Source organism: Opisthocomus hoazin, chromosome 3 (genome assembly GCF_030867145.1).
Source record: "Opisthocomus hoazin isolate bOpiHoa1 chromosome 3, bOpiHoa1.hap1, whole genome shotgun sequence".
In the NCBI taxonomy this organism is placed as follows: domain Eukaryota; kingdom Metazoa; phylum Chordata; class Aves; order Opisthocomiformes; family Opisthocomidae; genus Opisthocomus; species Opisthocomus hoazin.
The window spans coordinates 15,500,195-15,527,617 of record NC_134416.1 but is presented as its reverse complement, the minus strand read 5'-3'; the positions used below and the strand labels follow the sequence as shown (position 1 = coordinate 15,527,617).

Below are 27,423 nucleotides of genomic sequence, written 5' to 3'. Positions count from 1 at the left end.
TCCAATAAATGACTTTATTAAATATACTCTTTTCCTCTAAAATATAAATATTCACTATATTCTTATAAATGTGGAGTAGGTCCATAATTCGTCTATCCCATCCAAATATGAATCAGTCCAAAATCTGAAAATGAAGAAATAGCATCAGTAATTATCATTATTTTTTCTATAAATATATATAATATGAATTTTCTTTGCAAACTGTTTCGTTATTCACTTATACTTCATATAGTACTGAGCACCTTAGATTACATATTGTGTAATTTAATTGTTGATACTAATATAGGACTTTGTAATATTTACAATGCACATTAACATTCCAGTGATCTGTAAGTGTTAAAGGAATAAGGAGATAGTGCAGTATGGTTTACGTATGTATTTAACCTACCCCACAGTATGCAAAGTTTTCACTTTAACCTCTGGAACTTTTATAGGAGCTTGCGTACACGTTTTTCAGTTATGCTTTGGAACAGCAATAAAAGTTGTCCTGAATCGCTTTTTAGAAACGTCACACAATGTTTTACTTGATGATGTGATGCGAGTTCTTACTCAGCGAGCCGGTCCCCCAGCGTACCGACTGCTCAGCTGCTCGGAAGATGTTCTCCTAGAAGCTTCCAAGCCAGAGGAGACCCAAGTAACTGCCACAAAAAAGTCAGGAGAACGGCAGTGGTCGCTGCATCAGAAACATCCATTTGGAAATTTGTGGTCAGTTATGTAGCCCATTATCTCCTACCCTGTGAATTTACAGGAGGAATTCATTTTATAAGTGCAAGTACCATGACAGTAAAAACAAAGTTCACAGCTAGGTGATTCCCCTCCCCGGCTTGCTTTTGGCTGGGCGTGGGGCTGCTCTTCCAAATGGCGATTTAGCTATTGTTCTTCAACGATTGTTTTCGGTATTTGTGAATTCAGCCCATCGTCTTTATTTTTTAATTGCTTCCGACCATTAAGATATCTATGGAAACCACCACAAACTAATTCCCATACTGTGAATAAACAGCATGACTTCATGCTTAACGCTCAAGGCTTAGCTTAAAAACAACATCAAACCAAACTGTGTTTTTAGTTTTCCTCTTTGCCAATCAAGTGAAATTAAGTTGAAACTTGTGTGCTTTCTCAAGAGTAAAAGAAGTGTTGCAGTAGGAGAAGTGAACTTCTACAAACTTCTGATTTATTACCCCTGTACAGTTCCTGTCCTTCAGAGTGGGAAGTTAGGGCAAAACTCTGCAAGCAAACAAAAAACCACCCCTCTATGAAGCAATTCTCTTTACAGTGGAAGAGCAACATAAATGCCATCCCAGTTCTGCTTCTTTCTATTCCCACCCAAGCACATGAAGCCAATTCAGTAGTTCCAGGTGCAAGCTGTGTGTATCACCTCTGAAGTGAAGGTCAGTGGTCCTGCCTGCTTTGTGCCCAACAGAACTGTGAACAAGGCCGAAACTCAGGAATTTGCGTTTTGACTTAAAACAGTAAGTTCTGGTGCAAAACAGGAACTGGTAAGTTACGGGTGAGCGCCTTATATTTCGCCAGCAAGGAATAAATCTGGACTTGCTAAGTCATGCTCGTAGGAGCAGTTCCTTCCATATCAAGGCTTTTCTGGCAGTGAAGTTCGTGTTCCTGCCCCAGTGCATTCCCTTGCTGTTGACTTTTCTGATCTAATCTAGAAAAGTCTCAGAAAATCAAGTCTTCCTCCTTGGAACACAATTTGTTCCTCTATGAAGACCACGCAACTAGCCGGGCAGAGCTGAGGGGGTGACACAGCAGGGGCAGGAGGACAGGAAGCTCAGCGTGGCTCTCTGTTGGAAAACTGCCATGGAAATGTGCTGGCAGCAGCTTCGGTCACGCTTCACTGTGGATTCAGGTAACTTTGACCTGCACTGGGGGTCCTGGGTAGCTGAAACTCATTAAGCCATTCTGGGAAGTCACTATAAAAATACATCCTGTGTGGACATTAACAAAGGACGCTCCTACCTACACCCCGCTGACAGCCAGCTCTCCATGCATCGCTATAGCTAGTCTTGCTTTGGGTCCATCCCTAGGAATGTTCACAAGCTGTCTCTCTCATTTAATTTGAAAGTGGCCCTCGGCAGGGACCCTCCAGCTGTTCACTGACCACAGCTGCGTTGCTTTAGAGCATCCGACTCAAAGGTGAGTATTTGCGTGCGCTGCTGGGAATTCAAGCAACAGGTTCTGCTGGTGCCCCAGAAGAAAAATCTGTAAGTGGTGCGCAGCTTAGCACAGAAAAAATACCTTACTTTTGGGTGGTGGGACAATCTTCTTTGGAGAACTTCTACTCAACCAACGTGGGGCTTGCATCACACCCAACACCCACTCTTGGCTGCTTAGCCCTTGACTTACTCTATAGAAACAAGTACATTGAAATAGGCACAAGTTATGATTCTGAAACATTTACATGTATGGTACTACACGCTTTTACTGTCTCATACGGGATTTTAAAATTCCATTATTTACAATGAAATCCACTGTTTTCCTTGTCATGCCACTTCTTTAGCAGATCAAAATGAAACCCGGGCCTTGGAAGACTGCAGAGATGACCAAGGCCCCGCACTGAACCCCTGGCTGGTGTGTGCTGCTCGCTGGTAGGGGTTGCTGCTGTTGACTGAACTTCAGATGAGCATGGTCGCTCCGTCTTGCTTTGAAGAAACAGATGTATCCCTCTTATGCCACCAAGCCAAGTCTTGTAATCTTTGCTGACAGGAAGGAATGAATGATGAATACGATTGGTTTTGGACAGGAATGAAGGTCCAGTTGCTGAAAGTACAGGAAGAAATCAAGTTGAGAATGATTAGATTAGATTACAGCTCAAATAAGCAATCATTTATGGAGTACTTGATTAACTGCTGCCTGGTGTTTTGAACATGCTTCTATTAATAACAACCCTTTATTACAACATATTGTCTTTCCTTTGCACACAGCTGCAAATATTTAAAGTACTAAAAGTAAGTAATAAGCATCTTGAGAGCAGATGAGATGCTGGTGCCTCTGGGCTTGCATCCACCTGCGTAAGCAGCAGCAAGAGTCAGATGCTGCAAGCAGCTTTCCAAGAGGTTCAACCCCTCCAACTTTTCACACTGTTTCTGACCAGGGATGGTGGTGGGACTGCTGTACCCAATACCCAGTGCATCTGCTGGTGGTCACAGCTGGGGCCAGGATACTGCACCTTCAGCTGATGCTGCAGGGCTCCTCTGTCCGCACGGCCGCAGGGAGACGGAGCTGACAATATTTTTTCTCCCGTAGCCATGGTTCAGATGCTCTCACCCCAGGCTTGCTGAGCATGACAGACTTGTCAGTGTGGGCAGCAGGTTCAACAGTAGGTTCACATAAAAACAAACCAGATTTGCCTTTCCACCAGTCACGTATCAACTTTATTGAGAGCTAGTAACAAAGTCCCTTCTGACAGCCTGACAATAAGCAGTTCGCAGAATATGTGTTGTCAAAAGGGATGTGAAGAACTAAGCACCCAATGTGCTTAGGAACTGCTGGAAAAAAATTGGCAGGAAAGACCATGTTTACATGCATCATTTATGGTATCTAAACTGCTCGTAGGAATATGCACCTTATTTTTAGGCATGGTGACAGCTAACTTAGAGGCCTAAGCAGACAGTTTGCATTACATTTGTAGACTTCAATTTTTTTCGGCAACTAGATGTTCAAAAATGTCTAAAACATAGCTTGTTGTCATAACATAAAGTCCCTGTGTGTATGCTGGAATTCATAGTATCTCATTCTTAAGTTCCTTCAGCTGCAATCATTTAAAAAGTGAAATAGATACATACGAAAATTCCAACATCTGGCTATTTAGAAATACAATTTGTTCTTGAATGTGAGAAATCTTTCATCCCTCTTTGCATGATTTTACCGTTTTACTTTCTTTTTACTTTCTCTCCTTCTAAAGCCAGATCATTGTGCTGTGCTAGAAAGCACGACCTCTAAATATTGGTACTGGAACGTGGTACTGGCCAGCTGTTATTAGAATAGAACAGAACAGAATATTTCAGTTGGAAGGGACCTAAAACCATCATCTAGTCCCATGTCCATCAGTGCTTCTCCACCCTGACAGCCTGAAGGCCCACCAAAGAGATGGTAACGTGCATCCCTTTGCCAAGCACAGTACTTACAATTTCTCCATCCTTTCCTCCAAAGTCTAAATAAAGCATCCTTATCCCATCATCTGAGGACATTTTCAGTTTTTCGTAGGGATATTGTGCAATTGTCTTACAGAAGGCACCATCTTGCGGTTCAGTTGTAAGAGAGAATCCGTGTTCGTAATGGATGGTCAAACGGCACTCCTGGCTTTTGTATGTACAAGCTGAAGAAGGACACAAAATTTAGTCTGTAACGTTCTTAAAAGCAACAAATTCCACTTGGCTGCAGGTATCTGCATTTCACGTTCGATCTCAACACTATCTTGTGGAATCTAACCTTTCCTGAAACGGGGCTAATCGTGCTCTGACTGCAAACCTGCAGGTCTGGAAAAACAGCAGAAATCTTTGTGTTGTGCAAGGTCTGTCAGTTCTGGTGTAAAGGCACAGGCTCAGACTGTGCTGGGCAGGAGCAGCACGGATGTCAGTCCTCTCAGTTACTCGCTGCGTTCTTCACGTTGCCGCGTACGCCTACAGGCTGACGCAAAAACCATCGACTGAAGTCTAAGACGGCTCAGGCTGGCATTCCTCCTGCCGAACCTTGACAAAGTGACAGCTACTCTTCTTCTTAGGCCTGACAGAGCCAAAATCAATAAACGCGGCGCCCAACGCATGAGAAAATTAGAAACTCTAGAGGGTTTTCCTAAAGTATTTTGACAAAGATGAAGACACTCCTGAGTCCTCATTAGTGTTGTCGTAATTGAAAAAGGGCCCAGATAACCGTATATACAAGCTACTGCAGCAGAAAGTTTGCATCTTCCCTCAGCTCAGAAATACAGACCATGATCCAAATAAAAAAATGAAGAGTTTAGGCGTTCACATCCTGAATTCTCTTTTCCGCCGCTTTCCTGTGAACAATTCTGCCAAGAAGGGTCCTTGGCACTGGGATAAAAGCACTGCAATAAAAGAAGGGGCTGATGCCCTCCTGCTTTTGGAAAGAAAGGCATCCATGTCACTGGGCTGAGGAGATGGCCATGCCCTCGAGGGGGTTCCCACTCAACACGCGGGTTGGTTTCCACATCAGAGGTCCTCGAGGCTCGGGGCCTGGCAGCCCGTGGGCGGGCATCCCCGTGCTCAGCAGCACGTGGCTGTACCCGACAGCTTCACGCAACCGGAGCTGCCCTTCGCCATGAGGCAGGTCTGTGCTTTGGCTTGTGCTCTCACATTTTTAGGCTAAGAATGCAGATAATATTCAACAGCAACAGCCCTGTCAAGTGGAGAAGCTAGCAGGGGAAGGGCTCCCAGATCCTGGGGACGCTCAGGAGAAAGGTGTGGCCTCAAAGCCCCAGAGCCAGCCCAGGCTAGCAGCTACCTGGCCAAACGGGGCATCACTCCAGACCATCTGCAGCTGATTACTTTTATTCCAGTCGATTTTGCATGTGGAGGGATGTTCAGGGATGATGTTCAGGGATGGACACCCTGATGTTCAGGGATGGAAATGACTAGCCATCCAAATGTGGCTTTGGACTGGTTTGTATTTTTTTACTCTTCTCAAGTGTGCAGAGCTGGGTGAGTAATGAACAATTCACATTTGTGAATGTGCACGGCCTCCTCTGCCTCCTCCCTTTCCAGGAAAAACTCTCACCAAGCTCTCAGGGCTCTCCCAAGTCTCAGCAAAATGCTCTTTTCTGGACAAACCTCTGACGATCACTCCTCCATGACACGCAGCCCTGTGTGGCTGACTACAGGCTTGTGTCTAAACCAACGTGCAGAAAACAAGATCAAACGTCAGAATGACAGTGACTGTGTCACTGGCATAGGCACCACCAAGGGGACAATATGTTACACACATAGAACCCTACATATGCCATTGCTATTAAATGAATCACCTCTAGCAGAAGCAGCTTGAACTACCCATGAGCGTTACAAGGCGGTGTGGAGATGCAGTGCTGCGGGTATTACTCACATGTGGTGATTTCTGTGATGAGCTCCGCAGAATTGTGGCAGCCCTGCACTACGCTCCTTGTCCACAGTGAGAGGTCTCGGCTGGTCTCCGTCCTGAACAGATGGGTTTCGATCCCTTGCCTTGTGCCGGTGCGGGTTGCAAAAGACAAATCCACGCCGGACTGCGGTGAGCCTTTTCCTGGGCCGGAATGGACCAACCTGCAATTGGATTTCAAAACGCATCAGGGAATTGTAACACTGACACAGCGCACTGTGCCAGAATCCACACCTGAGCACAGCTCTGCTCTGCACGTTCCTAAATGCACCTGGCTGGGAGCACAAGAATCATAGAATCGTAGAAACATAGGTTGGAAAAGACCTCTAAGATCATCAGGTCCAACCATCCACCCAACACCACCATGCCTGCTAAACCATATCCCAAAGTGCCACATCTACACATTTTTTGAACACCTCCAGGGCTGCTGACTCCACCACCTCCCTGGGCAGCCTGTTCCAATGCCTGACCACTCTTTCAGTAAAGAAATTTTTCCTAATATCCAATCTGAACCTCCTCTGATGCAACTTGAGGCCATTGCCTCTCGTCCTATCGCTAGTTACTTGGGAGAAGAGACCAACACCTGACTCACTACAACCTCCTTTCAGATAGTTGTAGAGAGCAATAAGGTCACCCCTCAGCCTCCTCTTCTCCAGAATAAACAGCCCCAGCTCCCTCAGCTGCTCCTTGTAAGACTTGTTCTCCAGACCCCTCACCAGCCTCGTTGCCCTTTGCTGAACACACTCCAGCATCTCCTCTGTCTTTGAGCCTGAAAAGGACTCCTAGTGACATGCAGAAGAGTGAAGGTCCAAAGCAGCGGACACACAGGTGACAACAGGGATGTCCCACAGGGCCCTAAATTCCTAGCGAATTGTAGAAAACACCCCTTTGGGTGAGGAACTGAGAGAAGTCACCAACTGGTCTGCAGTGATGGGTTCTGGCGCACAGATACAAGTGCTCCTCAGATGAGGCAGCTCAATTTGACTTTCGCTGTCAGGCTGAGTTGCCATAAAGCTTAAATATCTGCAGACAAACTCAGTGATAAATACTGTCAGATGAAGTAAGAAGTTTTGTAAATATGCAGATGCCAAAGTACTGTCTTGGGCATGCTTTTCCCATAAGGAAAATGCAGAATGCTGCAGCTCTTTGTAATCTGAAATTCTCTCACATTTAGCTGCAATTAAAATTTTTTTTGGATGGCATCAACAGCTGATTTCCCATGACCAGGAAAGGTTTGTGCATCCGGGCAAACATTCATCGCAGGGAATACCTCTGAGTGAGAAAATCAGCACCTCATAATATTTAATTCTTTAAGACTGTCCTTTTGGGTTTTTTTTTCCTGCAGAAGTGTGGACAGTGAATACAGAATTGGCTCAGGGACTTCACACTGATTCAGACGAAAATAATAATCCAGAGGAGCTGATCACTCTTTGAGACTCAGGCACTAACCCTCTGAGGGATTCACAAAACGAAACCACGGAAATAATTCTGAAAAGCTTATTTCTGCCTTGTGTCTCCTGTTTCCCTTTCTATAGGCAAACAATACATTTCAGGCGAGACTATGAAGCAAGCATGTAGTGTGGCAGCAGAATACTTGTGCTGAAGCCTAAAACACCAGATTATACCAATCATCTACTGAATGCTAATTCACCCTCAAATTATTGTTTTGTATCTGGAAGAACAGTTGCCTGTTAGCTGACACTGTAGAAGTATGCCATCAAACAGAGATGTTTTAATAGGAACAAAAAAAAAAAAAGCAGAAAGGAAAGAAAAAGCACAACTTGAGCTTTTCAGTTATTGAACACTAACCATAGGGCGTCTGAAATTTTCCCCAATTCCCTGGCAGTCCACGCTGACATTTGGGATGCGCATTGTGCCAAAAAGATGCGTCCCTCTTTCACACCCTGCTACAAGGTTTCCAAGATCTCCTCATCCTCAGGTTCGTGGTAACTTCCTTTGGATTTTTGAGCATCCGCCTTGATTTCACGGTCCCAGGAGGCCCCAGGAGGCGAGGGCCAGAGTATCCTGGGCAGAGCGGCCCGGTGTCTGGGTGGGAAAGCGTCTTTCACAGAGGCCCCACCACCCTCCCCCAATGCTTTTTTTTGCCTCCAGAAGGGCTGTGTTAACACCCTGCTCGAGGCCTCCTAACTGCATCCTGCACAGATTTTGCAGTCAGGGAGTCAGCGGCAAACAAACAGCCCCAAAACTTTTATTCACTTTGATTTGGCGTGAGGAGGTGCAAACTCTGAGCAGAAGCTGCATCTTGGTGATTCATAGAATCATAGGTTAGAAAAGACCTCTAAGATCATCAGGTCCAACCACCCACCCAACACCACCATGCCTGCTAAACCATATCTGAAGTGCCACATCTAGGTGTTTTTTGAACACCTCCAGGGCTGCTGACTCCACCACCTCCCTGGGCAGCCTGTTCCAATGCCTGACCACTCTTTCAGTAAAGAAATTTTTCCTAATATCCAATCTGAACCTCCCCTAATGCAATTTGAGGCCATTGCCTCTCATCCTATCACTAGTCACCTGGGAGAAGAGACCAACACCTGCCTCACTACAGCCTCCTTTCAGGTAGTTGTAGAGAGCAATAAGGTCTCCCCTCAGTCTTCTCTTCTCCAGAATAAACAGCCCCATCTCCCTCAGCTGCTCCTCATAAGATTTGTTCTCCAGACCACTCACCAGCCTCATTGCCCTTCTCTGGACACACTCCAGCAACTCAATGTCCTTCTTGTAGTGAGGGGCCCAAAACTGAACACAGCACTCCAGGTGCGGCCTCACCAGTGCCGAGTACAGGGGCACGATCACCTCCCTGCTCCTGCTGGCCACACTATTCCTGATCCAAGCCAGGAAGCCGTTGGCCTTCTTGGCCACCTGGGCACACTGATGGCCCATGCTCAGCCGGCTGTGAACCAACACCCCAAGGTCCTTTTCCACCAGGCAGCTTTCCAGCCACTCCTCCCCAAGCCTGCAGCGTTGCATGGGGTTGTTGTGACCCAAGTGCAGGACCCGGCATTTGGCCTTGTTGAACCTCATATAGTTGGCCTTGGCCCATCAATCCAGCCTGTCCAGCTCCCTCTGCAATTAAGGCAGGAGATGGGGAACTGAAATCTCCAGTGACTTCTGCTGCTGCCTGGCCACATCCAGTCGCTCAGGCGCAGGCAGGGCTGCCACTATCGTGCTGCCTTCTGCTGCTGGAAGGGGTCACGGACAACTGTGGGAAAGCAGCCTGGAAAATCACATCAAGATCGACATTAGAAATAAAACTATCCCAGCTTCTCCCTCGGTCATCCCTTCTCTTTTATACAGTGCTCATCAGCAGTGCTAAAAATCAGTTTCTAGTACTTGTGATACTGAATATGTGACAGATAGATGGTTCCAATATTTTATTTAATTTCAGATTCACCCTGGTGCTCTCCTACGTCTCCACACTTTAACCATAGCAATGGCATTTCAAGTTCTTCAGCAAAGGGATAGAATAAAGATGTACTGCTTTACAAATTAAAGTACGTGGACACATCCAACATGAGCACCATTTCTTGCCTGCCTTCTCATTCACATTATCCTCTCGTTATTAAAAACTCAGTCTCACTATTTAAAAATACAACTCCAGACCATGCTTTGGAAAATCACGCAGTTAAACATCAACTAGACAAACATGCAGGGGAACCTTCGATAGTATTTATGTACCGGCTGTCAGCACCAATGTATTTGCGTACAAGTCAAAGGATTCCCATGCTTTAATAAAGTTGCATTCACAGGAGCTATTTCATTTACATAAAAGATGTTTCATCCTGAAGACCACAAGAATACCTTAAAAGGCAGAAGAATAGGCTTAGAAACTTCACAGAAGGCTCCCCTTGCCCCCACCTCCCATCGCTCTAGCCACAGCAGAGGCTGTGTGCGTGGTGCACCCTGCACCCCAGCGCCGAAAAGACGCCCCGGGGCCGGCTCTGGTGACATTCCCCGCAGTTCCCAAAGGTTCCCAGCCTCCGTGGGGGTTTATGAGATGCCCGAGCACCCTTCCCCAGAGCAGCCAGAGCCGCAAGAGGGCAGGAGGAGGTTGGCCATGGCCAAGTGTCTTTGCACAGCGCGTAGACAGCCGGCAGCGGCTGTGAAATGCAACTCTTGGCATGCTCCAGGGAGACACTTCTGATTTTCTCTAATTTCTCCCTTGTCTCTCTACGTTTTGAGGACCTTTTTAGCATTGAGTTTTGCAAAAGTGTGATAGGAAGATGGATATGGTCCACCATGAAGTGCCGGTGCCGGGTGAGACGCACTGGGACCTGCTTCTCATTCTAATGCTATGAAAAGAGTTTCAACCACTTGCTGCCACAGAAAAATCTAATGGCCTCTTCAAAAAGGACAGCGAAACCAGCACTGACATTCAAAGCCAGTGTTCAGCTGCTCATTTTGAGATTTGTCTCAGAAGAGGCAACGATACAAGTGCACCAACAGTCATGCTGCTCTGCCCAGGAGGAAGCCACTATCATCTGACCTTTCTTATGCTGAAACCACTCCTTACGCTGACTTAGCGTTTGAAACCTGCTGTGGAATGGCTGTGCTCTTTGGAAACCTATGCGCAGGCTCTCAGTTCACCGGCGGGAGCCACAGCCACCCTCGCTGCCCCGGGAAGAGGAGCGGAGAACTCACCCAGCTCATGCAGCACCTCGTCCACCTTCCCCAGGGTGCGCAGGGACCCCAGTGCTGCCCGCCTGCCCCTCTGCCCGCTCGCACAAATGGCTAATCAGTGCCCAAACTCCTTCCTGACTTCCCATGGCATTAACTATCAAACTGCTTATCAAATTAATAATTTCTGGTTGCAGACCTCATCTTTACACAAAAGCTACTTACCTGATCTTTAATCAGAGCCCAACATGGCCTGCTTCTTTTCTTTTTTTCTTTCATTTCATATCTGGCTATGGTAGATAATGGAATTTGATTGCAAACATTTAAGATGTAATTACTTAAGCCCCATTCCCATGCTAGAGGGAGGCACTGTTATTCAGGCATAAGGAAACACTGGAACAGAGATTATGACAAAAAGGTCCTTGGTGTCAGGGCTACGAGCCAGCCGCTGTGCCTCCTGGTGCAGAGATTTAAAAGAACAACTTAAATCTCCTGATCTCGGTTTTATTTGAGCTATTACTTATGTTCCACACAAAGCTGGGAAAGGCTGACTGGGAAATATTTTAAGGTCTTAATAGCATCCATAGGTTGAAGGCAAACTTATCAACAAACAGAGAGGGCATGTTGAAATTCTGTTGTTAAAATACTGTAAGAAGATTGTACTCCTTTTACCACTTTCCAATTTTCTCTGCTCATTATGCCTTGGGTAGATTAAGCATGACTCTGTGCAGTATCTGGCACTGAAGTTTTCCAGTTTCAGCAGCTTTTCAAATATGCATTAGCTAAGCAAAAATGTTTTCGCAAGGACTCATAAAAATCTGAAAGATGGGAGCAGCCAAGATTACAACATGTGGTCTGCAAACTTTCCAGGTGAAAAGTTCTAAATTGCACTGATCAATGCACGGAGGGGATTAAAAAACCCGTCACGAGGAGGGTAATCACTGACCGAGCACCAACGGAGCAGTCAATGCCAACAGCAAACCCTGTGCATTTTTTTTGTTATAACTGTACTCAGTGTGACAGATCTTAAAAGCAGAATCCTGCAGGGTTTTAATCAAAATAATTCAAAACAGTAGGTGTAATGATTTAGGGAATCTGTCAATTTATGTAATCTGCTCACCTTGGGGATTTGCGTATTTATACGCATTTATCAGATTGCGACTCCATTCTGAATGTCACCTTCTCCACATCTGCTGTCTTTTTACCTGAGTGTTAAATTCACAGTGACACTAGTCAGAAATCACAGAGATGGGGCTGGAATGGTCCTCAGGAGGTCACCCGGCACACCCCCCTTCCCAGAGCAGGACTAACTGTGCCGACATGGTCCTGAGGGTTACAGTGTCATCCGTCCTTCAACATCCCCAGTGACGAGGATCATGCACCTTTCCTAGAGAATCTAATCCAGCACCTCATGCGCACACCAAGTTTTTCCCAGGACTCACCCAGAACCTCCCCTGCCACAAAAGCAGCCAACTATTCCTGTGCTATCTGGCAGAGACCTGGAGAACATGCTCCCCTGTCCTCCTCCTGGTTTCTCATATTCATACCTGAAATGACATGTTTTCCATGGACTTCTCCAGATTAAACAACCAAGGTTTCTTAAGTATTCCCCTACTGATAAGTGTTTTCTAGGTCTTACATTTGCATTGCTTTCTTCTAGACCTTCCACAGTTAACTAGCATCTTTTTTGGAAGTGCAATGCCTCACATGAAGGTGGTGTATCACCTGAGGCTTTACTCATGCCCTGTAGTTAGGCAGGGTACTACATCTGCCCAACATGCAACACTTCTGCTATAACCCAGGATGGTTGTCTTTATTTTCCTCTCTCAAAAACATACCACTGTAGATTTAAGCAATTTTGCCACACTGCCCAGATGCTTGCTGGCAGAGCAATGACTTTGTCGCTCATTTTCCACCCCTAACCAGTGCAGCTGATTATCCCCCAGCACTGAACTTTGCACTTGTCCTTTCTGAATTGCATCCTGTCTTTCCTACAGATCATTTTCCCAGTCTGTAAAGGCCCTTCAGCAGCCTGACACCCATGTCGGGCAACTTCTCATTCCTGTCCAGCCTGAAGGCCAATGCTCCTCCACTCACATGGGAATCCCATTGGACATGGACATGACTATCCCCACCCAAGGAAAGCCAGCCTGCTATCAAATCTGGCTCCTGAGAAAAAGTGATTAAGTAACAGGCCCTCCAAGACGAGGACTTAGATTGTCTGAGCTGGTAAATTGGTGGTCACTGACAAGGGAGGCTGGCGATGCCCACCAAAGGGCTGTCTTCACACATGGCAATGCGTGGGCAGGAAGGGGCAGGGTGTGCTGCAGGATCTCCAGTCGCTGTTAGGAGAAGGACTTGGGTCCTCCCCGAAGCCCTAGGGAGGAGACGCATCACCTTCTGCTGGGGGGCTCACAAACTGTAAGGCCTCAGTGACACACCTGGATGCAGCCTCTGGCTCCAACACCTTACCCAGTTTTCATCAGGAACTGCCACCTGGAATTGTCAGCCTTCACCGCCACAATGTGCGACAGGCTGCAAGCTGCAAAGCATGGGGCTCTCACCTCATGTGACGATAACAAAGGATGAGTCAGAAGCTTCCCAGGAAGTCTGAAAGCTCCACCATGGGTAGGTAGACTGGGACAAAACAACCATCAGTGTAATTCACCGAGTTCTTTTTTTTTTTTTTTTTTTTCAGTATAATGATTTAGCAGCAAAGCCTCAGTTCATTTGGGGGGAGAACTAAGAGACCAAGAACAAAAATTAACTAATGAGAGTGCAGTAAGAGACCCACTGCTTTTGGCTATGGGCTACCAGCCCTTCTGAATGAGAACTCATTGAGAATGGTACAATAGGGGCCTGTAGCAAGGCCAAAACAATGGAACAGCAGCTCTTTCTCAAGCCCTTTGACCATACTGGCAGAGAAATGTGATTAAGATTCACATCAAGAAGCACAGACAGTTTTCACTGCACAAAGACAGCCATGGGAAAACTCTTTCTGAATTACTGTTGATGGATACCTCTGAAATAATGCAGATGGTTATTTCCAACCTAGATTCAAGAATGTGTCTTCCAAGCTCACCATTTTAAGCTAAAAAACACAGGAATTTGTTTCATGGAGCAGCAACACAAACCGTGCTGAAATTAAGTGTCTCCATCACACGTGTGAGCCCCAAAAAGCCCCAAACCAGTGGTGCAGAACTGCCACATCAGTTTGTCCAACTCTGGGCAACAGTTTCACGTTTTTCAGCCTGGAGAAGCAGCTGGAAATCGGAGTCCTTCTGCAAGCACTCAGGTCTGCACACTGAGACAGAAATCTCAGGAGATTGAGCTCTTGGCTTTTTCAGCACTCCTGCCTCTGGATCTGGGCCAAATGGCCTCCTCCATAATCCTTCTGGTGCTCTTCTGGCCATCAGCCTCAACCAGAACTTTAAACGGAGGAGAAGTGAGGAGTTAAGCTGAGCCCACTGGCCCATTGAAGAAGACTCTGCTTCTCAAACCACAACATTTCAAGTGTGATATACAGCTGTGCACCAGCTATGCCTATTCCTGGCTGACTCATCTCTTCCCACAACTCGTAATAGAAAGCAGTCGTAATAGAAAAGCGGAGGTACCTGGTGGCTAGCAGGGGGTAGGTATGCAGAGGGCTGAACCAAGCTTCCTTCATCCGCGGCATGCTCTCATATATTAAGAGGTCTTTCTCCGTCAAGACCACTAACACTGGCTTCCAGTGCTTCTCGTTGTCTCCTGGCACCTGAAAAAGAGCAAAGTCTCAGTGAAACAACAAGAGAGAAAGCTAGCATCGTGCAAAGCCTGACGGTATGAACGTGTCGAGTCCTGGGTGAGATAATGAACGAAAGAGAGTTTTACTTCTTTGGCTTTTTGACCTGTCCAACCTGAATGTATAACCAGCTGCAGAAGAAATGAAGTGCAACAACATCTGCTGCTCTCACCAGCACTGCCATTTCCAGCCCTCCTTGCAGCCTTCCCTTACTACAGGCTACTTCACAAATGCAGCAGTGGAAGAACACCGAGACAGAGCTGGCTGTTACTTAGCCATGGTATGCGTGAAAGGACCCTAAATGTATATTTATAATGTGCACCATTCATGTGTAGCTGGCACATCAACCTGAGTGCTGGACACTGCTGCTGCTGTCTCTGTTTTCATGAGCGAATAAAGCTGCAACATCACTACTGTTAAAGAGTGTCAGGTAGTAAAAAATAGTGGTTTGGGAGCAGATGCTGCTTTGGGAGCAGTTCACATGCTTCTCCCTCCTTCATACTGGTCTTCCAGCTTTACAAGTGCAAATTTATAAAGAGATCCAACCTAAACACGGGGTTGAGCTGAAGCATTGACTCAGCAATGGATCTGCATCCACATTTCAAACCCATCTGTATAAGATGTCTAAAGACTGGGGCACTGGAGCCCTTTACTGACTGCAGAATCCAGATGTTGAATTGTATTTTGCAGGCTAGACATGTGGTAGTCCACGGGGCTACAAAACTACTGTTATGGGGACCAAGTACGGATCCTGGTTTTTACTACTTCTACTCTGGCAGCATAGAAGTGTCTTAAAATAGATGGGAATATGAAAAGGTCTTAGTTTCAAGTAACAATGAAGCTCATGTCTTTCACAGACAAATTCGTTGTTTCCCTTTTGGTGCACATTAAGAAAAAGAAACCCCGTTACTCAGTAACGCTCACAGCCATGCTTTCAAACCGAAACATCTTGGCTGGGTACTAAAGGGAATGAAACAAATTCTGAGATTCACCAGAGAATCTGTTTGTCTACATGACGCCTCCATCAAAACCTTCTCTGGCAAAGAGAAGTTGCCTGGGCTGTTTCATGGGTGACATCAGCCTACTTGCCATGGCTGTGCATCATTGGGCACATCACTGGGTGGAGAAACACAGAAAGGGATCAAGTTGGCCAGGCTAGGCCTAGCACAGCCAGGAATGGTGATTCAGGTCCTTAAGTATGATGTGTTGGAAGTGGTGGATTCAGATTGAGATCCACATTTGAAACACTTGTATTTTATATGAAGACAGGGTCCCACAAATTTCTAAACTTTTAAGACCTTTCAAGACAGTTGTAAGATAGCTTCGCACCAGAACAGCAATGCCGAAAGCAGATCTTAAACTAAGATTTTTGGTTTGCATAATTGTTAAGAGGTATTTTGTCTTCTGAATTAAGCTCTTCCAATAATCATATTCCTGTTTACAGCAGTACTTGCTCATCGGTTGTTCATGTCTGTGTGTTAATCAGCTTAAAGTCATAAATGGCTCATCCTTTCGATTTCTTCAGAAGCATCAATACTTCTTTACAGTTTTCTTGTGGTGACAGTTTCTTGAAATGCAACCTTTCATTTTCAAATAGGGCTGAACAGACAAGCCGCATAATTAACACACCTATTAATACACTCCAGCAAGAATGCAAAATTTAGAGTTCTCGCAGCCCATATACTATGGAAATATTCATATGAGCAAAAAGCATCCTTAGGTTCTTAACACCACAGTTATTAACTACACCCCAGTTCCTAGCACGGGAACAAAGAAATAAATGTTACGGTTAATGTTAACATTTAATTTTTGAGCACCTGTCTGGGTTCTTTAACTAGAAAGATTTTAGTACTTTCTTTCAAAGATTTCCAGAAAAGAAAAAGGAAGATAAATATGGTCTCTCTCATAGGATAAAAAAACAGGATCTTCAGATCCATAACCTGGAGGAGAAAGTAGGCACCATACTGGGCTGTTACTTCTTAGAGTCATAGAATTATAGAATTATTAAGGTTGGGAAAGACCTCTAAGATCATCAGGTCCAACCATCCATGCAACACCACCATGCCTGCTAAAATACATCCCGAAGTGCCACATCTACACGGTTTTTAAACACCTCCAGGGATGGGGACTCCACCACCTCCCTGGGCAGCTGGTTCCAATGCCTGACCACTCTTTCAGTAAAGAAATTTTCCTAATGCCTAATCTAAACCTCCCTTGATGCAACTTGAGGCCATTTCCTCTTGTCCTATCACTAGTTACTTGGGAGAAGAGACCAACACCTGACTCACTACAGCCTCCTTTCAGGTAGTTGTAGAGAGCAATAAGGTCCCCCCTCAGCCTCCTCTTCTCCAGACTGAACAACCTCAATTCCTTCAGCCGCTCCTCATAAAGCTTGTTCTCTAGACCCTTCACCAGCCTTATTTTTCAGTTCTGTGACCACCAGCAACCCAAAGACTATGGGAAGCTCCTCACAGCTTTTCTGCAGAACCATCCTGCCTGGGTAGCATTTTCAATCATAAGCTTTGTTATTAGGTGGCTGGTCGGTTAACTGGGACTCCAGAAACTTTGGGAAACACTGTTCCTTGTAAGGCAACCACAACAAATGGAATAAAATTCATTTTGCCAGCTGGTCCCACAGCTGTGTGCTGGACAGCTGTAAACACCAGAAGCCAGAATTTCCAGCATGGATACTGCAGCCACCACCTGCACAGCAAAGTCCACAGCATTGCCCCTGTTCTTCCCAACAGCAGGGTGACTATAGAGAAGATGTGGCTCGGCCATAATGTATTGAAGACTTTTTCTCAAGAATAAGTGACCTTATACTACCTCTCCTTGTAGGATGTATCCCCTGTTTGTAGGGTGTGTACTGGGAAGGGGAGAGAGGAGAACAATGTTTGCCTGTGCCCTGCTCGGAAGCCCTCCCCAGTAAGAAGGGCCATGCGACACATATTTTAAACACATTTTTAAAATCTTGCTGGGACCATAGCTGTCTCACTGGTAAGGAATGCTGGTGTAAGCAATACTGCTGCTATTTCAGACCTGAAGACGGATTTGTGTGCCTGAAAGCTTGTCTGTTTTTTTTCCAACTCTAACAGCTGATCTAATAAAAGATATTGCCTTTCCTTGAAAACCTTGATATACATTACTGTTCCTTGATTTCGCTGGGGTTTGGAGCAGGCTTTAATCGCTGATGCCGTGCTGTTCAACAGGCAGCTGGCACTTCTGGAAGGTGGCAGAGAGAACACACTGTCCAGTAAACGGTAATCGCAAATTTTACAAAGGAAGAAGAGAGACTGCAAAGATACTATTAGTCTACAGGGCACAATCAGTACAAATCAGCATGGGAAATTAAACCAGATCAAGCTAGTGTCATACCAAACATGAGTATAATAGCAAATTACAAAATAAAAGCAAAAACCATGCTGCTTACAGGCAGCTAAGTGAAGGATTTGTTCAAGTTTTAAAGGTTTTAAAATCTGACATACCATAAAGGTGACACGAAATACTTCTGTAAGAGCAAATTCAAGTATCATCTGAGATACATTTTAGAGGCACTATTGTAGACGATGGTTAGGGCCAGCCTCTCTGCCAGAATTTTGCAGAGTTCTGGCACTTGTGCTATAGCGTCTTTGCTCCAGTTCCCACTTGCACACACACAATTCAAAGTGTGTTGATCTGTGTTGTGGAGAAATAAAATCATCATCCACTCTAAAGAACTTTCCAAACTCGTTCCTTTTTCAAAGTCAAAAATGCACGATCAAATCTAGACGAAGAAGAGAAAAGAAAAATCAGTACTCCTCAAACCTCCCACCGCAATGAAACGAATGAGCACTTCTGGGCACTGTGGAGGTAACTCCAAGCAGCAGGTACCAGCAGGTACCAGTGACCCCTCTCCATGCTCTGCTCATCTCCGCTGAGGATACTGCTTATGTTCCCAGGTGAAATTCCACTACAAGTCAATGAAGCTGTAAACATTTATACCAGAAGCAAACTTGTGTTTTTTTTCTTTCCTAGACACACTGTGCCTTTAGATCAAAGTGTTCAAGTACAAACGTGAAAAGGGAGAACATATTCCAACAAAAAACCCCAAGTGCGATGAAGCATCTTTTCTAGGTAGCAAGCTCAACGCTACCCCTGCAGCTGTGCTGTGACTGCTGGTTTTCTGGCAACTGCTCACGTGCGTAAGGCCACTGCTTGCAATGAACCCTCAAAGAGTAACTCCTCTGATACATAGCAAACAACATCTCCAAGAGGAGCCAGCTTGTTTTCCCTGCAGGCGATGGGGACCCTTGGCCCCTTTAATGGGTATCACAGCTTCCAAATCTTTAATAGTTTTTACATGTAATTAGTTGTCATTAAGACAACGGGCATCTCAGTGGAGATAAATCCTTTTACAAACGGTTTGGCCCTTTGCTCTTTCATCTGCCAGGTCTCCTTTTCATAAGGATTTTCTTTGAATTTCAGTTATTCACCTACTTAAGGCTGCCAGGAATGGATGAAAGAATACTTCTAATCTATGAGGCTCACAGATAATTAAATTAGTGGCCTCAATCTACTCTGGAAAGCTGTTTTATATTTTCATTAACTCAAAAGGGACATTTCAATTACATTCCCTGTTTAGTAAACAAATTATATATTGCCAGCAGACTCCACTGCAGCAAGTATCCAAAATGTGGCCTTTCAGAGAACTGCTGTGATGGTAGCCAGCTTACACTGACAGTAAGTGGTTTAACCCCCTCTACCACCACCCCCTCCCAAATCCAGGAGCTACTCTATCGTCTCTCACACAGAGCACAGGAGGAGCGACCAGCAAAGAATTTTCTGAAACTTTTTTTGCTATTTTCCCTCCTCCTTCGCTTAAAATCTCTCCATGCTGACAAAAGCCAGCTTCCACACAGGCTGGGATATGTTCTGCTACGTATTTCTTGCCTTTTCATTGTCTTTAGATGAAGGGCTACGTCCATGTTCAGAATAAAAATTTGATTAATTTACAGAAATCTACTTGTCAGTTCCTGACAATAACAGCTGGGACTGAAAAGGATTTTTGCAAGACGAACAGCAACGACGCAGAAATAACTTTGTGCAAACCCCAGCATAGGCAACAAGGCTGGTACTTCTGCGAGCTCACTTGATGGGAGGCGATTTGCAGCGCAGGAGTGGGTGTGAGTGACAGCCGAAGGCGGCAGGGGATGTCAACACCTCCCACGCCACGCGCAGATGAGATGTATTTTGCTGCTAAATGTTGTAGTTTTAAACAGGAAATAATGTGCACATTGTTTAGAAGAGAAAAAAAAAGAGCTAATGAAAACGTGTCTGCTTTTGCTCTTCTCTCTCTTTGACCTCAGTGACAGCTCAAAGGTGGCTTGTGCCGTTATCGGATCTGGTTTACAGTCGGCGCACATGCAAATATCCCCCAAAGGGCACAACATCGCATCCCACGAGCAGCGAGCGAGCAATGCCCGCGCTCGGCTGGGCCAGGGCCCCGAAGGTGAGGCGGAACCGCAGCGGGGACCGCGCCGATCCCGCCCTCGGGCTCTCCTGAGCAGAGCTCCAGGGTACGCCAGCAGCTGCGGGTACGGGTACTGCTGAGTGCAGACAGGACACCCGTTCTCAAGCCAGCTCTGTTCAAGTCCGAACTCCTTCTAAACAACCTTTAAAATGACAAGACACAAACCAGCTTTTGTCAGAAGTAACACAGTCAACCACATCAGCACGACAATATGTTCAAGCCACTCTCTGGACTAACAGGATTTTCAGACAGCTCTGGCTCAAACCCAAATACCTCTAAACATCAAGAGAAGCACCTCAGTCCTCTGCACTCACTCACACAAGAAAGACAGGTGATCTGAGACCTTTCCTACAGCCAAACAAGAATGTCTGACCCTGGTTTTGTAGTGGAGATTTGCTCCAGAGCTCGGTGAAGTCAACCAGAGTTTTTCTAATGACTCTTTAGGTTTTGGACTACAAAACAAGCCTTGGGAAACAAGCCTGGCGGGCTGCACGTCTCCCACATGACAGAGAAGATGAAGCCAAATTCTTTCTGAAGGTGCACAGCGAGAGGATGGGATTCATTACCCACGAGTTGAAATAAGGGAAATTCTGATTTGATACTCAGAGAAACTTTTTCCCTTTGTCGTGGTGGTCAAACACTGGAACAGACTGTGAAATGTCCACCTATCAAGATACTCCAGCGTGACTGGGCAAGGCCCTAAGCCAGCTCATCTAGTTGGCTCTGCTTAGAGCAGGGGGGCTGAACCACAGGAACTCCCTTCCAACCTCTATTATTCCGTAAGCCTGTGAAACACCAGAAAAAATGAAAGAAGCAGTCCAGATTTGGATCACAAAGTCATCGTTTAGGATGCCCTTGAGTTAAAGCTGGTTGTATAATTATTCTGTATGCATGCAGTTTTTCATGCGTATGTGTTGCATGAATGTTGCAGCAGTCATATAAAATGGTTCTTGCAGCTTAAGGGTTTGCAGGACAATTTGCAGTTACCTTGTACCTTGAAACACTTAGAGCTGTATAAAATGTGTGTCCTTGACCCTTCTGACTTGGTGGAGTTTAACCCTCTGGATTTCCTTTGCAGTAGATTCCTTGCAAAAGATACGGAATGTAAGGGAGTGGAAAACCCAGCATCACATAAACTTTATTCACTGTACAACATACTTTAAGTAAAAATATATTTCACAACTGCATGAGAAAATTTTAAAATCCTGATGTGTTCTCTTTCTTCTCAGGACTCATGAGTCCACAGAAAGTAGTTAACTAAATACACAGAAATCCAACTCCAGGGGACTCAAAAAAGAAAAAAATGGTCATTCATCTATTTTAGCAACGTTTGCCATGACCCAGCATCATTTTGCTATGCATGAAGTTGAGATCTGAAGGTCCGTAAGAGCTCTTTTGCAGTGAGACGGGAGACACTCTGACAATGTCAGGAATCTTTCCAGGGAAGAGCACGCAGGCAGAGACCCCAGGAGATGGTAAATGCCCCACACCATTTATTAAAGACACCGACCACTCTTCGTCTTAGAGACGGTGACAGGAACTCCACTGTGTTTTAAGAAGTATGCTGATGATTTCTGAGTAAAACACATTTGCTTCCATAGCACCTTCTTCAGACCACGAGAGCACTGTCTGAAATTAAGTAGTGGTAATTTAAGATAGCAAGGTTTTGCAAACAGCAAAGGTCCACTCCTGAATAGATACAGTGTTGAGCTAAATGATTCCTGCAGAAAAACCTACACTTTGCTATCTTCCCCCCTGCCCGCCCCCCCTTTTTTTTTTGTCGCTTCTCAGAAATTGCCAGGGAAGGGCATGGAGGGGAAGGGGACATTTTGTCACTCCAGGGCTGTGGCAAGGAGGACCTACCCAACCTCTAAGTCGCCAGGCCAGAGACAGAAGGCGAGTCTGACAGGTGGGAAGGTCCAAGCAGCCCAGCTGGCACTGGCAACCGAGGCTGACCAAGAGACAGTGGACAGGCCAGCTACAATTCAACTGGCCTTCAAAGCCAGTCTGACTGGGAACAAACCTGTGCTGGAAGAGGTCAGATTTTAAGTATTGCTTATAAAAGACATACAGGGGAAGGAGGAAAAAAAGGAAGGAAAGACCATTAACCTCGGGCTTTTCTCATCAGTTATACCGATTGAACCAAATGAACGGAAAGCCTGACGAGTGGAGGTGGGCACAAAGCTGCTATGTAAAAGCAAAAACCTGGGCAAAAGTGGAGACAATCACAGCAATCTCTCTCCCAGCACACTTACACCACACGTTAAGGATTACAGAATCATAGAAAGCTTTGGGTTGGAAGCGACCTTTGGAGGTCATCTACCCCAACCACCCTGTAGGGAGCAGGGACATCTTCAACTAGACCAGGTTGCTCAGAGCCCCGTCCAACCTGGGCTTGAATGTTTCGAGGAAGGGGCCTCCACTTGCTCTCAGGGCAACCTGTCCTGGTGTTTCACCACCATCATTGTAAAAAATTTATTTCTTATATCCAGTCTAAATCTACCCTCCCTTAGTTAAAAGTAAAGTGAAGACGCTACTAGCAGACACCTTTGCACCTCTTGTGTGCTCACGCATTTTGTGTATGCATGGCTTACCTATGGGCTGTCTGGGCTCTTCAGACTGCGAGCTGTAAACTTGCTTTCTGAAACACGTCTCATGAACACATCACAGAAAAGTTGGTGACAGCAACTGCCTGCAGTTTAACGAATATTTAAATAAAAATAACAGAATTAAAATGTGGGATGAACTGTACTTCTACGACACAGCTCAGCTCTGGGAGAGATGAGCAGCTGTGCTGTCTCCAAAATAAACACTGGACCTCAAAGCACAACAGTCCTAGTACTGAGGGAAAAACACTAAACTCCCCATTAAAATGGAGCAGCTCCCTTCCTCCAGTAAGCCAAGTTTGCCCTAGGAAACACTAAGAAGAACCATGGCGTGCTCCTGTATCTTCCTCTTCAGTTCAGGGAGCTATTTTGCACATCAGGATCAGCCCCAGAAGAAAAGGGATCATACCTGTGAACGGCTTTGAGTCAAAGACAAGAAAAGAGAGGGAGCTTTGGAAGCTCTACACATCTCCTGTGGTAGAGAACAGATACTATTACTCAGTGGTAGGGAAAACCAGTTTCCCCTAGGTATGCTCCAGGATACCAAGAGCAACCACTATTCTCTCTGATGTCCTGCAGGTTGCTATATGCTGGGGTTTTGCTGTGAGCAGTTTTCTGTTCAAGCCAAGGTGAAGCATTTTATGAGGGAGTTCATCATCATCAGTGGGGTATAACGCTAATTGTACAGGAGCAGAATCAATGCAAAGACAGCAGAGTTTCAACTCACTGTCTCTAAAGAGTCTATAATTTACAACTGAGTCTGACTTCAGCTGATCAAGTGGGTACCAGATTAGGATAAATGAGTAATAATACCCATTACATCAAAAGATACACACATCTCATCTTTCAATTCCACGAAAGTGCATGGATTTCTAATCATCACCTCAAGAACACTTGTCAACAGCGCCCAATCAAATGTGAATGCTGGAGGTGGAGTTTCGATTTCAAAGCCGCTTGCAGTTTTTAATGATGGCTCAAAAACGTAAAATGCCATTTGAAATGATTACAGTATCTGTTTGGTGAAGGACATGTAGTCATCAATGTCTACATTACAACTATAGTGACTGAAATCTGTCCCAGAAGATGTTCTGTGCCTTTATCACACTGTCTTTCAGTCTCAGAAATGATGGCCCATCATGACAGGTACCTTTTCAAGACAGACAGATTGGACTACTTTACTCAAGGGTCATTACAAATCACAAGTGCTGGAAGAAAAAATAGTAGGGGAGCAAAACAGAGAGAACAAGATGTTTCTTTGTCATTGTTGTTAAGTTGTCCCAAGGACAGTCCAGAATACTGTGTCATTTCAGTCGATTGTGTCATTGATCAACATTCAGTAATACTGATGGACTGCAATGCAACTAACAACCTCAAACAAATGAGTGAATTCACTACATGCCCGGCACAAAAATGTATTATCTTCAAAAAACACTAATAAAATCTGTATGTTACACTCCACCAACTGGAATTTTGAACATGCTGAGAAATATTTGGAAGCCTTATTGAAAAAGCAAAAATGCAGGTAGAATCCTTAATAATTTGGCTTAATTTTGAAAAAAATGCAGAGCAGCCACAGGTTTTTGAAAAGTTTGGTGGAAATTAGTCGCAATTTGGAATCCAAACCTACTTATTAAGATGCCTAAGTAAAGATCTATCACAAAAAGTTCCTATATTTGTCTTTTTTATGATTTATTTATTTACCTGATTGTCATTTTCACAGCGACTCAATTATTTGAGACCGCATCTTTTTTTAAATGGATGGAAACAGAAAGTCTGTATCTCCACCATTACAACAACAGACCTCCACAAGCTGTCAAAGATACTCCAGGAACATACCTGCTCTCGTACTGGGCAAAAAAAGGAATGTAAACATGTAATTTTCATTAGAATTTGCTTATCAAATTCAAAATTTTCTGGCAGGCAGAGAGATTTTTTTTTTCCCCACAAACCCAGCTAAGCTCCCAGAGATCCCTGCCCACCAAACAGGTTTCCAGTTTGCCACACCCTGACAACCTGTATGGAGATCTGGAAGACCATCCAGTTGGTCTTCATGGTGGATCTCAGTATTGGTGGATCCCAGGGTGCCAGTAAAGGTAGGAAATACACAGTTCTTCCATTTAATATCCAATTCGCCGTCTTTCACTTCTTAACCAGGACAAAGTTGAATTTTAACAACTGTGTCCCTTTACAGAGCTCTGTTTGATTTGGGATTTGTTAGTTTTCTAAGGAATGGGTAAAGAACACAAATAGGATCTAATAAAAAAAGGCCAGTTGCCCCACTGAAAAGCTGAGAATATCCTTTTTCTGCCTTCCAGGAAGTCTTAAGTCAGTCACTGGTTCAGAAACGTGAATGCTTAGATTCACAGAAAGAGGGCTGAAGGTGACCTGAAAAATCAACTCATTCAGCCTCTGCTCAGGAAAGGACAGACTTTGCTCCCAAGATTTGTCTAGCCTGTTCTGTAACACCTTCCCTGACAGAAATCCCCAGCTACTCTATCGTAGTCCTTGGCCAGTTTCACCATTAGGAAATTGTTGCCTGTGCTGTAGCACATGCCACTGTGGTCCTGGGGGCATCATTACCTGCCTCGAAGACTAATAACAAACTATAATTTGTTTTTTTAGCTAAATATCTTTTTAAGATGGTCGTTACTCTAACCCTGCCAAAGTAACTTCAGGAGAGTGATGGTCACAGCAGAAACGGGTAAGTGGGGAGAATGCAGGAGAGAAAGATCAGAGCTAGAGGATTACTGCAGTTTGTTGCTGGTGCTGTGATTTGCTGGAGAGCTGTCACCACTACCTATCTGGTACGTGAAGGAATGCACACACATCCCTGACGTTGCAAAAATAACTGGCAAGGCAGCTTTAATAGGAAACCAGTATTACCAACTCTAGCCAGTCAAAGCTCCCTTGGGGATGTCAAGTGGGGCTTGAAAATCAGTCTGAAGTTTGCTTGGTATTTCAAACGCATTTTTAATTCTTGCTGATCCATCAAACCTTTTGCTTCGCTGCCATTCCACAGTTCCAAGCTTTTCTCTGTGGCTAGGAACCTACAATAAAAATGAGAGCTTAGCTTTCATAAAATCTCTTTATTTCAGAAGATGGCAGTAGAAGAAATATCCCTAAAGCAAAAGTATTCAAGCTATGAGGTTTGGACCTATGGTCAGGATGTGAGCTGCCACTTCTCAAGAGGCATCACTTTCCCAGACCTGATACTGCTTGTACTACCAGAGCTGACAAGATCACAGCCCAGGGGTTTATGGCATCAACTCTTTTAATTAATCTACTATCTACAACAAAAACGTAGCAAATATTGAAGGGCATGTGTTAATAGAAACTATGAATATTCAACAGAGCCATACAAGGAAGACAAACATAAAGAACCTTTTACTTGGCAGTTATCTATGCTGAGCTTTAAATTACCCACACAGGACAAATGGATTTAGTGCTGTGCCTTGTTATTTCATCTAGATTACTAAAAGGTACACAATTAGGGCCATCAATCTACAGACCCAAATCCTACAAATATCAGCAAATTACATGCTATAAGCCATGCAATTTTGAAAGCTAATGCTCTTTATCTGGTTCTAATTCTCTGTGTTTCACATTTTTGCAATAATCACAGCATTTAACTGCTCATAGGACAATCCTACTGAGAACTGAATATTTCTCTAGAAGAATAACTTGGGAGAAATAAAGTTAACTTCCAAAGCTAGTATAAACAGATTGTATGCTACAGGTTATCTCCCTGGAGCCAGGATGGGAAACTGAGGTTTCAGATTGAAGAATTATCCCCGAAATACAGAATTTAATAAAATAAAGAACTTCCTGGTAACAGCATCAGACTTTTACATCTCTTAACAAACCCATCCCATACCCAAAGAGAAATGATTTTTGGCACAAGAGACATACTATCTCATGAACCAACTGATCTCATCAGTGGAAGACTTTCCTGCTGTGGGCTAATAAATCACCCCAGCCAGCAAAGTGCCAGCCATTTACAGTAAGAACTGGCTGAGGATAACATGAACATCAGAGAGCAGCTATTACTTCTGCAGCCACAAGAAAGTGAAAACCCCAAGAGGACAAACACGTGTGAGTATTATCAAAGTGACTACACGTAATTCTACCCTTGGTATTAGAAACGTGTTTGCACTGAAGTCACTGGGAAATTTTATAAATTATTTCCTCCAGTTTTATATTAAGATAAATATTTGTCTTTTCTTTGAGATCTCTTTTGTAGTTTGTACTGGCCACAACATCTTACATATACCGGTATAAAAAAATCTTAAGCAACTCAGTAAGTAACACCAGTATAAAACTGCAAAAAGAAAATTAGAAAACCATGTATTTCAGTAAGATTGTCATATGCAAATATTCAAATAACCCATTTTAGAAGACTAGCAAACGGGACTGGATATTATACCAGTGGCTTCATACCAAAATTTCTGGATTTTTAAACACCATGTCCTCATTGGCTTTTTTATTTCCTTAGCCATATGGAAAACAGTCAGGGACAATTAACTATTTGTCAGAAAACAATCTATTAATTAACACCATTCTGTGCGAATGAGCTGAAAATCATGTTCTTTGCTTGCCAGAAAGCTTCCATTTCTGCCTCATGTTTGTGCTCAGAACTAAACATAGCTGCAGATACGCTGCTTGACATAACTGACCAAGGGAAAAAAGAACAACTGCTGCTGAGGTTTTTCAGAACCAGCAGCCAGCAAGTTTTCTAAAGATAGGTGGGGGGTCAGCAGGCCTTCACCTCTGCATCTCGTAAAATTCTTTAC

At 44.5% G+C, this 27,423-nt stretch overlaps 1 protein-coding gene across 1 annotated transcript in view; it reads right to left on the bottom strand.

Moving 5' to 3' along the window:
* The window catches only part of SNTB1 (syntrophin beta 1), a 119,458-nt gene continuing 92,035 nt past the window's right edge, over positions 1–27,423 (bottom strand). The window contains exons 4-7 of the mRNA XM_075415623.1: positions 14,352–14,491; positions 6,070–6,266; positions 4,140–4,330; positions 1–2,772 (exon numbers count right to left, since the gene is read on the bottom strand). Coding sequence (XP_075271738.1) covers positions 2,680–2,772; positions 4,140–4,330; positions 6,070–6,266; positions 14,352–14,491 — 621 coding nt within the window. The 3' untranslated portion in view covers positions 1–2,679. The remainder of the gene's footprint in view (positions 2,773–4,139; positions 4,331–6,069; positions 6,267–14,351; positions 14,492–27,423) is intronic.